The sequence below is a fragment of the Callionymus lyra genome, chromosome 2, assembly GCF_982586985.1.
Source record: "Callionymus lyra chromosome 2, fCalLyr1.hap1.1, whole genome shotgun sequence".
In the NCBI taxonomy this organism is placed as follows: Eukaryota; Metazoa; Chordata; class Actinopteri; order Syngnathiformes; family Callionymidae; genus Callionymus; species Callionymus lyra.
In genome coordinates, this window is record NC_141819.1 from 16678916 (window position 1) to 16694058 (window position 15143).

General features: G+C 38.2%; 1 protein-coding gene across 1 annotated transcript in view; it reads left to right on the top strand.

Moving 5' to 3' along the window:
* agbl4 (AGBL carboxypeptidase 4) overlaps window positions 1-15143 on the top strand; it is a 306192-nt gene that overhangs the window by 266064 nt on the left and 24985 nt on the right. The window contains exons 8-9 of the mRNA XM_087782661.1: window positions 2756-2870; window positions 4355-4466. Coding sequence (XP_087638787.1) covers window positions 2756-2870; window positions 4355-4466 — 227 coding nt within the window. The remainder of the gene's footprint in view (window positions 1-2755; window positions 2871-4354; window positions 4467-15143) is intronic.

Genomic DNA, 15143 nt, shown 5'->3' on the forward strand with positions numbered 1-15143 from the left:
CCCGCCGGATCTCACTTCCTTGTTTACTGACACCGGCGTCGAGGTGAAGAGTGGTGCTCGTGTCCTTTACTCCTAAATATGGCCTCTATTGTCCACTCTGGCACCGGGAACCAGCCGATCCGTCAACGTAAACTAGGTGTGAAGATCTGGCAGAGGAAGTACAGTCAGACTGGATAGAACTCTGTTTATTCTTCTGTTTATTATGATATAATTCTGTCCCGATTCAAGTGTAATTATCATTAAGACATGAACATCATTGTCCTACAAATCACTATATAATTGATACTCAACACAGAATGTCTCCAATATTTACAAAACATTTTCAGTAATGCAGAGTTTTGGTGATGGAAGCACAGATCAGAAGACTTTCGTTAGTCATTATTCAGTCAAAAGACACTTTTTATTTTAAACACATTGTCTTTAACTTTGCTGATCAGTCTAGTTATCTTGATATAATTATAATGTGCACACATTTGTATACATATTTTAAAACTATGTATCGTTAAAATATATATATATACTGTATATATTGTTTTTATATAATATTCTACCCCTTAATGTAATTATTTGATTTTTTTTCTTTGCTTTTTGAGTGTAATCTTTCCCTAAAATATATTTATATATATAAATATTTGCTGTGGTAGTCCACAGGATCCAGATTATAATCCAAAGAATTATAATCTATGCACCTTGAAAATAATTATCAAAATCCGTTTTTACTTGCAGAAAGGCAGCTAAAAGATACACTTTTTTAAGTGTCTAAGTATATTATTTTTCTCATTTCTTTTTCTTTGTTTGTCTTTCAAAAAACAACACAAATACTACGTGGATCTTATGATCGTCTTTTCGTATAAATGCAAACTCATCTTGTCCAAGTGAGTTCCAACACATGATAAAGTAGATCATTTAGACAGTAGTTCTGAAGCAAAAACAAAATCCACTTTGCGCCACTAATTAGATCAAAAGCAGGTGATTTAGTTGGAATTAACATTGATGAACACCTCCCGTCTCCACGGTAACAGATGGTTAACTGGAGCAGTTGATCAAAAATATATCTAAAAATAGACGAATGTGTCCGACAGTTGTCGCTCTGATGGCTGAGGCTGCCTGGAAGAATGACTGGATGATGATAAACCTGCGTTATGTCCACATTGATTTCTTGAGGGTTTCCTTAGATTGAGCCGCCATTTAGTTTATTTCTTGCTCTGTCACGTGTACTTCCTGTTAAACCCTTGTTAAAAGAACTATTTCCTTTACTTGACACTAAAAGTCTTCTGCAGATACTAGAACAACAGATGTGTATAACTGCTTTAAACTGGTTTAAATCAATTAATCTCAATCTGTGAGACAGAAAGCATTACGTACAAGTCAACCAAAACTCATGGACACACACTTAGGTCAGCGGTGGTGTCCCACAAGGTTTGGTTCTTGGTCCAATCCTATTTACAATCTATATGTTTGCACTAGGAAACTTGATCAGAAGACACTCTATAAACGTTCACTGTTATGATGATGACACTCAACTCAACTCGTCAATGAAGCCAGATGAAAGAATCATGTAACACAACTACAGTCCTGTGTTACACATATCAAGTCCTGGATGACACAAAACTTTGACTGAATTACAGACGACAAAAAGCTTCTAATAGTTGGTCCACAACATCTCAGACAATCCCTGACCAATGATCTGCAATGGATTAGCTCCTGCTGCTAACACCACTGTAAATATTCTGGGTGTTTGTTTTGATCAGGATTTATCATTTAACTCACACATAAAACAATCAAAGATTTAACCTTCGTAACATTTAAAAAATCAGTCATTTCCTTTCTTGGACAAGAGAAGCTCATCCATGCTTTTTTCTTACCTCCAGAATAGACTACTGTCCCTCAGAACTCTAAAACAGAGGCGTGACTACGATATTCCTGTTCTTTCTCCTGTACATTGACCTAGAATTTAGATACAATTGAAGATCCTCCTCCCTAACTAGCAAAGCTTCACGAGGTCTAGCATCGACATACATCACACATATACGTTAAACCTGGAATCTCCAGATGTAGATATGGAGCCAGGGCCTTCAGTTTTCAAGCCCCTCCGCTGTGGAACCAATTATTAGCCTTGGTATTATTATTCTCTTTTTTTCAAAGTCATCTTAAACCTTCTCTTTTACACATTTGGTCCGGTTTGGCTTGAGGTGTCTTCCTGTTAAAAGGATGAATCTTTCACCCCATTGATGTCACTGTTGCTATGATTGACATTCCACATTAAATTTAACTACATTTATGACAGGACATATGGTACTACAACTTTATTTTATAATAGTCAGCTGTTAAGAACAAACGCTCCTAGGTCACAAGTCCCACAATGCACCTTGACAGCATCCTAAGATCATAGGAGTCAAAGGTCAGGGTCTCTGTGATTTTTGGGATGAACGGGTTTGCAATGCATCCAGGCCCAGTTTATCCAGAGCATTTCCAGCAGATCACGCGTGTGCATCACGGGTCAGATGATCGCTTCCACCAAGACGTGTGATGTGTTTTTTTCCAGCACCGTCTCCGCCATACAATTTGTATCGATTCCAGCTCCTATTCCTCTCAGATTCTGAAGATGCCCCCTCCGTGTCCTTCCTCCTGCCTTTGTTTCTCCAAACTCAATTAACTGCCCGTCTGTCTTTGGTTCTCCTTTCAAACCCTGTCTTGTGTGTGTGTGTGTGTGCGTGTGTGTGTGTGTGTGTGTGTGTTTGTGTGCGTTTGATAGGTGTGATTGACTTTTTGGTGAGCCAGCATCCTGTCGCTCAGGTCCTAAGAGATTATGTGATCTTCAAAATCGTCCCGATGCTGAATCCTGATGGAGTCTATCTGGGCAATTACAGGTACTTATATTGACAAACACACACACACACACACACACAAACACACACACACTTCATCTTGATTTGAATTCAGCCGCTTTAAATTGAATTTACATAATACATGGTTTTATATCCTGCTGAGAAGTGATATGATCTAAACTCTGACTAATTAATTCATATCGCTCACAGCAGTATGTTTAGCAGAACATAGTATTTGGCTCTGGGGCCGCTCAGCCTGTCGGTCTCACCGTCAGCCTCCTCCGTCTTTAACACTGCAGCTCCGTGGGCATCTTCTCTTCTCCTTCCCTCGCTTCTCTTTCCCTTCTTCATAATTGCCTTTTACTTAATAGGCTCTGCCCCAGGAATACTAATGCTGACTGAGATAAGATCACGTCTGCTCCCGGTGTGTTGGCGAGCGCCATCGAGTGGTTGAATCTCGCCACTGCATTTGCGATATGGAGCCAGAACTTTACTTATTTGTAATTAAAGCTTATTTTATGTTCTTCACCTTTGGATCGAATGAAGAAGGATGTTAATTTTAAATTATTCACTACTCGCATCATTTATTATCACTTATACATATTAAATTAATTTTAAATAGTTCAAATGTAATGGATGTAAACACAATTTTATTTATCTTATAAAATGATTTATTCAGGAAAATAATTACTTTTAATTTATTTCTACTATCCAAATACATCTGCAGTGTTCATTTTTGTATTTTTCTCTTGTATATTTGGTTTGAAATTATTAATTAACTGTTACAAGACAAGTTTTTCAAGCAAATATTCTATTTTCTCTGCATTGTTTATTTTGACTCTTTTCAGATTCATTTCTTGTGTATGGCTTTCCAATTTTATTTTAATACTCAGTGAAATATTTAAAATCATATTTTTTACCTGAAAAAACAAATTATAGTTTTAATAAATAAATCACAGTAGAGGTGCTGAAAACTATATGCTTCTTAAAGGGAGTAATATGTCGATATCTAGTTGGAAAATTGTCTTAGTATATACATAAATATTCATCTATATTCAGTATAAAGCAGACATTACTTGCATTATCTATCCCTCGACAAAAAATCTCGTGGAAAGACTGCAGTGAGGACTGGACTGCGACTCACACAGCGGAGAATCAATGGCAGTTAACCTGGGACGAGTATTTTGTTCACGGCTGGCTGCTCGGCTCTTCGGTATCAGTAACTCCTACGCCATTAACAGAAGCCTCAATAAATGTCAAAGATACAGAGATCCAAAGATGGAAACAAACAATGGACATCAATACCCAGAGCCCATTACAACCACTGCAGCTTGTTCCTGGAGAGGATCTGATTACACAAGAGCGTCTTCTCTCTCAGTCCACTGGTGTTCCGTTCAACAACAGCTTTAAATAAACCTTTTACAGTTTGAGCAGCTGATTATTGAAAGTGTTATTCAACTTAACAAGAATTGTTGGGTTCTTCTGCCGTGTCACAAGAGGAGAAAACAATGCATGTGTTTGTCCAGGTGTTCTTTGATGGGCTTTGACCTGAATCGCCACTGGCAGGACCCCTCTCCGTGGGCACATCCCACGCTGCACGCTGTCAAACAACTCATAGTGCAGATGAACCAGGACCCGGTGAGTGAGCAGGAACACACGTCTGCCGTTCTTTTATTTTTAGAATCTTTCAAAGCTTCACAGAAGTAAACACCGGACGTGTTGACAATGTTTTTGAGATTTAAAGTCCTTTTTTTTAAACTTTCAATACAAGGTTGGTGTGATCCCATCATTTCTCAAGTGAGTTCCTTTTGGTCACCTGCATATATGATGCAGTCAACACTGCCAGTCATTCTCAAAATGGTTAAAAATCACAAAAACCTTTACATAATGTTTGGTTCAGTAGTTTAATATCAATAAGAAATTCAATATGACTTTGTAGTTCACTTAAAGGCCCACTCCGTAGATTATAAAAAGAGTTTCTGGCTCCCCTAGTGTCATACATTGTTACTGCAATTTCGTAACTTCTTCGTTTTTACATTTTCAATTTTCTACCATTGTTTACAAACTTTATAAAGTTCTTGTTGTATCCATTTCTGATTCTATCTTCATGGTAACTTTAAAATACTATTTTAAAGCTTCATTTTAAAAATGCTGACTCCGACTCAATGCTATAAAGTAGTTTGTTGATCTTACAACACCAACAGACTTTCCAGGCGGGTCGTCCAGATAAACAATATCTTTCAAAAAAATCGCTTGAGATTTTCACTACATAATTTATGATTTAAACCTTTAAATCTTACAGGATTTTTAAAAAAATATAATGATATTCATTTTACAAGTAAGCGTCTTCACTACCTGCAGCCAATGGTTTAGACTATTTAAGTGTGTGAATATACGATGTTTTGTAAATCAAAGTTGGAGTTTATTAATATTTTTGATGAAATTCTCATTACATGCAATGGTGGTCCGGAAAAACATCTTGCCATACTCTGGACAGGCGTGTCAAGGTCAATGCAGAGGTCATGCTATTACGTGGAATGTGACACACTTCAAATTTAAAAATATGAATTCCGTGTTAAGTTGCTGCTCGTTTACACTCAAAAACGCAGAGAGCAAAGATTTATTAAGAAGAAGAAGCAGAATTGAATGATACTGACAGACCCTCTGAAGGATCTGACCGACACAGAAACTGCTGCATCCAGATCTTTCTTTCCTTTTTTTTCATACTTCCACATTCGGTAAAGGTCTAACATTCTGCTTCTTCAGGCTCCCACTTTGACTTGCTTCAGGCCTGCCTCTAGCATCGACCGCTTTGCCAGTATTTCAACAATCCTCAGGTGATGTTCACTGTAAACCTCTGGAGCCTGGAAGTTTCTACCTTACAGGGAATCTTCTCTGATACAGAAAGAGTTGAGAAGTTGCTCAAAAACCATGAAAATTATTTTTGCTTACTTTTTTAAACTCCAAAATTCTCCATTTTCACTTGTTTATGTTCAGTTTATTTGTTCGTTTGTTTTCTATTGGACACCCAAAATTTCTGACTGCCAGCACTGTTTCTTCTCGTGCTTGGATCAGCGTGTAAAAATAGTGGATTCTGGACTCCCAGGAGTCGGAGTGGACCGCTCAGCACCTGAAGAATGTCAGTCCAGCCTCTCTTGGACATTGAAAACGTATGACAGAAGCAAGTCTTCCCGCCCTCCCAACTTTTTCCCTCCAGAAGAAGTCCGGAGCGCGGGACGGGATTTTTCTCTTTGTTCCCGGTGTTAATTATAAGCAGAGCGGCAGGTTGGTGGGATTACTGAAGGTCAGCGGGTGTCCTGGGAATACTCTGCCCTTTTGTACACTCCTCTAATCCTGATAAGAGAGGAGCGGACTTGGCCGGGATGCAGGGCAGGCTGTGGACGGGGTGAGACGCGGGGCTGGCATCGGGCAGATTAACCTTTTCCTCAACGGTTGACACTGATCGATAGAATCTGTCACGGCGGGAGGATCCACTCATTCCTGTCATTCACACACACACACACACACACTCGGATACACAACACTGAAGTATAATCTGTAATTTATGGGAAAGTATTTGGTTACTAGGGCTGGAAAACGGTTAGAATGGATACACATTGAGTCAGTACCTGGGTGACTTAAACTGAGCCTGAGACACCTGGGTGTTGTATTTGATGATGGATCTACTGACTCCTTTAAGAAAAATCTTAAGACGTTTTTATTTGTTCAGGCTTTTCCTTGATTTTCTGGAACTCCTGTTTTATTATCAGTTTTATCTTGCCCTTTAAAGTATATACTTTATTGAGTATTGTTTTGATTGTTTAAGCGCTTTGTGACCCTGGTCTGGAAAAGCGCTATATAAATAAAAATGACTTACTTACTTACTTACTTACTTACATGTCTCTAGTACAACACTGCAGAAAACTGACCAAAAACTGTTTCCTTCAACTGAGAAAAATCTCTAAACTTGTAACAGTTTATTTTCAGGTCTTAACAAGAAGGAGCTGTCTTGCCTGCAGTTAATACAAAACTCTGCAGCGAGAATTCTGACCCGCTCTAGTAGAAGAACTCACATTTCTCCGATCCTTAAAACTCTTCACTGGCTTCCAGTTTCTTTCAGGATCAATTTCAAAATTCGGGTTCTTACTTTCAGATCTATTCATGGTCAGGCTTGTCCTTCCCTCAGTGATCTTATCCAGCCTTACACCCCAGCTCGGGCTCTGAGGTCTGTGGATCAGAATCTAATGATGGTTCCTGAACACGCTTCAGGACCAGAGGAGAGAAATCCTTCCAGGCTGTTGCTCCTAAGCTTTGGAACGATCTTCCTCTCCCTCTGTGTTTCATCTTAAGACATTTTTATTCGTGCAGACTTTTTTCTAATCTTCTGGAACTCCTGTATTTGTCTTATATGTCTTGATCTTTTAAAATATATATTTTAACTGTGTATTGTTTTTGATTGTGAACTTTGTGACCCTGGTCTAGAAAGGAGCTTTACAAGTAACTATTACTTACTTACTTACATTTGAAATACACGTTAAAATGTTCCATTTACTTATTCAAAAATAATATCTCTTTAAGACTAAAGGTGTTAAATAGATTCCAAAGATTAGCATTTAAATGGGAGTAACTTGTTGTAAGATCTGACAGCGCCGTTGATGATCTTCACACCGGCTCCGACGCCGCCGCTCTTCCTCCCCGATGATTGCCGTCAGTCGTGCAGAGTTAATTTGAAGGCCTGGGCAACCTCTCCTTCTCCGCCACAGCCGGTTAATCCCATCAGACACACTACTCATGTCTGAGGCTCCCAGGCGCCACTTCCAGTGCCAACTCTGCAGCCAGGAGGCCCCGTGCTGCTGCCCTCCATTCATGCTCTTCTCAGAGAGCGGGCAGGGAGTCTAATGAGGCTACACGAGTTGGAGGACTCCATTAACAGGAGATCAGCGTGTAGTTATGGCTGAGCTGTTGGCCTAAACTCACAAATGTGACTCGCTAACTCGCTCTGATTGGTTCTTTGCTGGGAAAAACAGGAGATTAACAAGGAGCACACACCAGAGATCGTTTTTAATTTTCAGGCAATTTTTCTCACGCGTTTCCTCATTGGAATGCTACAACTTAGACCTGCTCGCTGAAAAGATCATTTCTCACCGGATATGTCAAAAAGCAAGTCCAAGTGAAGCGAAATTTAAATATTAAGTCGATTAAGTACCGAGCCCTGGATATGAAATGGTAAAAAAAAAGAATTATTCATAGCCACGATATATTTTGTATTCTTTAATTCATCTCTTACTATCTGCTTCTGTTTCGTAACAAGCTGGGATAATGCTCTTCTAAAAAGCCATTTCATTGTAAGTACAGACGGTGTGTATCAAGAATAAATGCCTTCACTAAATAAAGAAAGAAGCGAGGAGAGCACAAGTCATAAGATCTCTTAAACAAAATGTAAAATGAAAATGCGTGCAGGGATCAAACTCGCAACTCTGAGTGGCGTCTACTAATTGATTGAAATGTCTGAACAATTACAAATTCACTCAGTGTCTTCCTGCACACAACAAACTTTAGGGTGTGTTTATACAGTTTTTTAACTATTCAAAAATCATCACCGTTTACAAAGTACTTTATTAAGTAGAACTTTATTGATCCCTCAGGAGGTCTCCTTTGGGAAATAGTTTTTTTCCAATTAGCCACAGCAAATACAGCTATTATTATCATAAAAAAAATAAAAAATATATAAAATAAGAACAAGAACAAAGAGAAATGAAGAGAAAGAACAAGATGATACAATCTAAGTCTAAAGATAAAGAACAAAAATAACAAAGACAAAGGATACAAAGACTAATATAGAATAGAACATCATTCTACTTTTACTCCACTCCTGCCCCCGAACTCAGGAGCATTCCTGCTCCATCTGCTTCTCTGCTCACTGATGACAGTGTTCAGAGGATGACTGTCATCATCCATGATGGACAGAAGTTTGTTCAGTGATCTCCTCTCAGCAACTGTCACCAGTGAGTCCAGCTTCATTCCAACCACAGAGCCAGCCCTCCTGATCAACCTGTTGACACTCCTCTTGGACACATTTCCACCCCAACACACCACAGCATAGAACAGGACGCTGGCCACCACAGACTGGTAGAACATGCAGAGGAGCTTCTTGCAGATGTTAAATGATCAGAACCTCCTCAGAAAGTACAGTCTACTCTGAACTTTCTTATATACATGGTCTGTGTTGCAGGACCAGTCCAGGTGTTTACTGTCCATCCACACACCGAGGTACTTATAGTTGTCAACTATCTCCACCTCGTCGCCTCTGATGGACACTGGACGTGGCTTTATAAATGATAGGATACTTACCCCTGAGGTGGAATTTGTCCCAATCTTTCTGCTTGTCTTATCCTGACATGACGGCAGGAACTGTGATGTGTCCAAAATCCCGCACTTCAGAAGGCCAGAAAACTGAGTGTGGATCGACACTTTCCACCCTTAACGGATGACTCTAAATGGAAGCTACGTCACCGACGATGTGTCTTTGAGCAGATACTGACGTAAATGTCTTGAAGAAACACTAATTTTACCACAAAACAACACAAAAACAGTAATAACACCATGAAACACAACTTAATCACTTGTTTCAATTGATGAAAAGCAGTGTCAAGTGTCGACGATAAGGTTCCAACGGCTGCTTTTAATCCGCGTTAAAAAGTAGTAGAAGAAGAAGCTGTTGAGTTATTTCCGGTAAGTGTGTAGCAGTGTTTTATGTGAGACAGTCCTACCCTGTCCAAATTTGAGCACTAAGCTAGTAAATGCACTGTCTTACAGTGTATGGTAAAGCAGTGTGATTGGAGACACAGCACTGCAAAGAGACACTGCAATTTGCTTTTTAAAAAAATGACTCAAAACTCTCACTTAGGTGCATATAGTTAATCTGAAATATTGTAATGTTTTTTGTACTGCTGTAATTTGACTCATCATCTAACTTGCACCGTCAACACGTCCATCATTCAAAGCATCATAATCCAAAAATCACTTGTACTTTTGCCCAAAAAAAACCTCCTTCGTCGAGCCTCCTTCTGTGAGACAGACAACTGGGTCGATTCGCTCTCTCCGCTCAGGAAACAACTACCTTGTTCTGTTCAGTCAGTGACTTCAATAACAGGCTGCGAGTTCCTACACAAGTGCCATTTAAATCAAAGCTGGTTGCCGAAACAATCTCTGCTGCCTCTGTATTGATCGCTGGAAACTTTTATTTGACAAAGATTTGTATAAAATTGAACTCGGCTGGAAACGGAACACTTGCCGGTGTAGGTGCAATCTCCTTCTATAAACAATAAGCAGCGTTCCAGCGATGTTAATTTAAAACCACATCAGCGCGCTCTCATGAACCGGTTATTTATGAATATTGAATATATTTACTGTTTGGCATCAAGGTTGCAAATTCATCATCCCACATAATATACAGCCGGTATTGGGAAGTGATGATAAACACTTCCCCTCTTGAGTGTATGAATAAATCTGAACCGCTGACGGAGCTGTGAACACAAATAAGACCAAATCCCAAACGTGAAAGCGTCTTACTGGCTGTGAAGTCCATTTATTTGGAGGTAACAAAGTCATAAAGGCTCTGGTATGTGCAGCATTAGATGCTTAACTGTGGGTCTCACATTTGAACAACCAATATAAAACCTTTCTTCAAACAAATTTACTTCATCGCATCCGGTTTTCTTGATTCTCCTGCTGTTAATAAAACATTCCAACTTCGTGTTAATACCTGAGATGGAAAGTTGCTCAAGCTGAAGGAAGGAGGTGTTGATCTTCTCAGAGTTATTATTCTCTAAGTATCAACTCTGATTTATTTCTTGCAGATTCATTAGAAACTTCCTCTGAAACCATAATTGCTTTTGTCCTCAATCTGTACGTCTTTCGCATCCGTATTTTTGAGCTTCACCTTCATTTCTTTGACTATTTTTTGGGTTGAATTTCGTTAATCAAACAGTTTATAACCAGATGTATGTTGTGATGTTGTCTTTTCATTCTTTCAGGATCGATGTATTGTTATTATCTCTGAGTTTGTCCTCCTTTATCAAACACTCTTTAACCTTTAACATCTGTTTTACTACATTATCTTTGTGCCTTATCTTACCTTAACTACTGGCATTTTGATAGATCACCGACATGGACATTTATCTACTTTGATTTTGAACAAACCATCTTGTTGGTCACATAAAACGACTTTGCGGGACATTTTTGGCCCCAGTAGATTTTGAAACATGTGCTCTAAGATGCTTGTTTTCAAAGTGGGGGCCACTAGTGGGGCCCGAAGAATTGGAAGCAAAATATGGCAAAATGTGAAATACATTTTTTTTTAACAATGTACCCAAAAAAACATAAACTTAAGAATAAATATTCTTAAATGAGAGAGAATTCCAGTATTGCACTGTATTGCACAGAATATTGCACTTGGTTAAAGTTAGATTATGTCTGGTTATTTAGATAGTTCTTTGTCAACCTGGATGTTTGCAACCGTTAGCATGTAGCTAGCTTGTAGCTAGCTAGTTAGCAGGACATTGAGATGTTTACAACAGGAAAATATGTTGAATATATATTGAATATATAATATAATATTAAATGAATTGAAAAGTAAAAAAAAAAAAAAGGAAATAAACTATAAAAGTGATTCTTTATAAATTTTGAAGCATCTGCCATGTTTTCTAAGATAAGATAAGGAGCTCAGTCATTCAGAAGAGACTCAAGATAAACCGTTGCTGCTGTATCACGTTGAAGAAAGTTGAGGTGGATTGGAAAACTTTTTAGGAGCCTCCTGGAAGCCCCACTTAGGAGATGTTCAAGGCATGTCAAATCTGGGGCGGAGACCTCAGGGCAGACCTTAGACACACCAAATAGACTATGTTCCTCCTGGAACTATAAGTTCTATAAGCAGGAGAAGATGGATGAATATATACACACTGTCTATGTAAAGGACAACTCATGAATATGTTTGGAGAAATCATTTTCTTTTCTTAAGAACAAGACCATGTTTCTGATTTTGAAAAGATTGAGTCCGGTTGAAGAATGAGATCCCAGAGTTTTAGACACTGTGTCGGACTGTGAAGGGGAAGAAGGAGCTGAGCCTAAAAGGAAAGTTGTTCCTCCTCCGACCTGTGCTCATGGGCTTTGGGTAGTGATTGAGTTTTTGAACTCTCCTACATCAAGTCAATTGATTTGCCCTGAGACTCTAGTCAGGACACCTCCCTGATGAAATGCTCAAAAGCATCTCTGCGTGGGTATTTCTCTTGTAAAGCTGGGTAAGGGAAGTCCAGGCCTTTAGGGACGGGACTGGCTGTCCTCGCAACATGACTCCAGATGTTGTGATAACATGTCAATCTCAGGACTGTCCTCGCTCCACTTGTCACCTTTAAACCAGTAGGTCATCAGACTTCGAGGTGACCCTGATGAGCATAGACATGGATATTCTTTATTATCATCCAAAAAGACACTATATTTTAAGTTTGTTTGTAGCTGAAGTTCCAGGTCTAGCCTAACAGCTTCAGGTGAAAACAACCTTCAAATATAGACTTGTTACATTTACTTATTAACAGTTCCTCATGTCGAGGAATACAAGATGGACGGTACAGGCGAGCAGTATGGAGGTATTTAGATGTTTTTAAGTGTCTTTTTGGACGAAGATGAAGATAAAGAAAACTGAGATCCAGTCGCTACATTAAAATGAACAAACATTTCTCCAGAAATAATCCCAACCCATAGTCAACATGAGGTTGTGCAGAAGGTTAGTGAAGTTTGAATTTGGTGTGAACCATCACTTTAAGTCCATTTTTTAGTCTATCTATCTTATTCGGGTATTTTTTGTTTGTTATAAAGAGTGACACCGCAGCCCTACAATCTTAATTTTGATCTACTACTACTGTCTGTCACACAATTATTCATCTTAAAAATAAAAATATAATGTTTTTTAAATTCCTATGGGAAATTCTTTTTGTGCGTTTTTTATGAATTCTTTTTTATGTTTGTGTGGATTTTTATTCACTAATTGTACAAAGTTGCTTTAAATGTTAAAGTAAAAGAGATCCTTATCTCAACAGTTAAACATGAATATATAAGAAAACAAAGGGCCACAAAATGACAAATTCTTCAGTCAGACTTCAACAACACCTCGGTAATGTTGGTGCAATATATATTAAAAACATTGTTAATTTTAATTGTTGTCTTAACTGAGCATTTATTTTAAAAGGTTGAGAACATTTAGAAGAAGACACTATTAAAATCCTTAATAGAGTTTTTTTTTTTTTAAAGAAAAAGCTACATTTAGTGTCACTCACTTACGTTTACGTTAATATTTTAGCAATATATACTATAAATGATTTGTTTTACAGTTTGACTTTATTTTTTGTAATCTTACGTATGACTGAACAAGATTGAATATCATTGTATTTCATAGTAAAACTACTCACGTAACAGCCAACAGAGAGAAAGTCCAGAACTAATCTGGTGTTGATAGCTTTAAATTAAATTGTCTTTCTTAAAACACCTGTCTCTGTCATTTATTGGAAGATGGGCTGTCAAGACAAGATTCCATTATTCACCACATGCTGCTGAACTTTGGTCGCCGTGGAAGATTGTCTGAAAGAGTCAGTGATGCAAGAAGCTATAATCTGTTCCCAACGCTCCCCTGTTGTTTGTTTTGAGAAAAGAGAAATGGGAAAGGAGCAGAAGAGGGAAAAAGGGTTCTTGAGAAACAAATGGACCCATCTCCGCTCCAAAGTGTTGCTTTTCCAGCTCATTTATCAAAAGCAGACGAGGAATTCGTTTTGATTGGCTGATTACCAGAAGCATTCATCACTGCCCGACACGTCCACGCCGGCTCCGAGCTGCCATTTTGGATAATTTGTTCAAGACGACGAAGAGGTCATCGTTGCCATGGCTTCGCTTTGACCTTTTTAATATTAGACAATTAATTTTCTGAAACAAATGCATTAGATTCTGTCACAGCGACGTAGGAAATGATCGCACCTTGAAGCGTCCGACCAGACCAGACTTCCTTCAGCCTTTATTTTTCTCTGTCAGTCTGTTTTTAATGCTGTTTATTCAACAGTAACATGCTTCCTGATCTGCTTTTTGTGTCTATAGAAAAGGTTTAGCTTGATTTTAATGAAGCTGATTTCACTTCTCAGTGTCTGAACCACGATCCTCTTCATCTCACTGTCTCTTCTTTCGTCATTACCTGGTGATTTAAATCACAATAACAATATCACCTGTGATTTGAACGAGACTCCCTTTATTCTACCGTCTCCTTAAAACCTCCGATCGCAAATAAACTTTGTTTCCGTCAACAAATCTGAGCATCGATTTGACAAGGTGGACAGAAATAGAGTGTGAAGTGGAGGAAATTAGAGGAATGGAGACGGACAGAAGGAGAGATTAGTGTGTTGTGTTCTCTCCTGTGAATCAGGTTGAAGCGTCTGCCGCACAAACAGCATCGTAAACACGTGCGTTGAATAAAACTCTGGATGGACAGTTTGATTTGGACAGAAGTTGGTACTTTAAGAGAGTTTTTTGGTAAAGTTCAAATGAAAATAAATTAGAATTATACAATTAAATATACCTATATATAATACACATACAGTATATGTAACTATATAACCATTTATGTTTTTATGTCCAAGTACTCGGATTAACAGGAGTCAAAGAGTACCTAAAATTAATAAATGAATTAAATGTAATATGATACAGTAAAACATGACACTCACTCATTACACATAAGAAAACACATTCACCAATAACAGGGAAATTAAATTCACTAAAATAGATTTTCTAGACATTTCAGAATTAAAAAACATATTAAAAAATTTGAAGCTCAGTGTAGTATTTGAAGCGATTTGATAGTGAGTGAGTCAAATTTCAAACATTTTCTACTCACACTCATGTTTACTCATGGTTGGGATTATTTTCGAATTAATCTGTTTCTTTTTGGAGTAACAGACAGAAAGGTTTGTTCGTAACTTTTCTTCCTCTAAAAAGACCCAAATACTTCCATATTTCTCATCCGTAATGTTCATTTTGTAATGACACGTCCACGAGAGACATTGTTGAGAATATTATAAGCTCTAATGTCCTAATCCATATTTCAAGATTGCTAGAAGCTAAAAGACTAACATGCTATATGCTAACAATTCTTCATGCCGAGGCTTCAATACAAGATGGACGGTACAGACGAGCATTATGGAGGTATTTGGATGTTTTTAAGTGTCTTTTTGGACGTAAGGTAAGGTAAGGTAAAACTTTATTGATCCCTCAGGAGGTCTC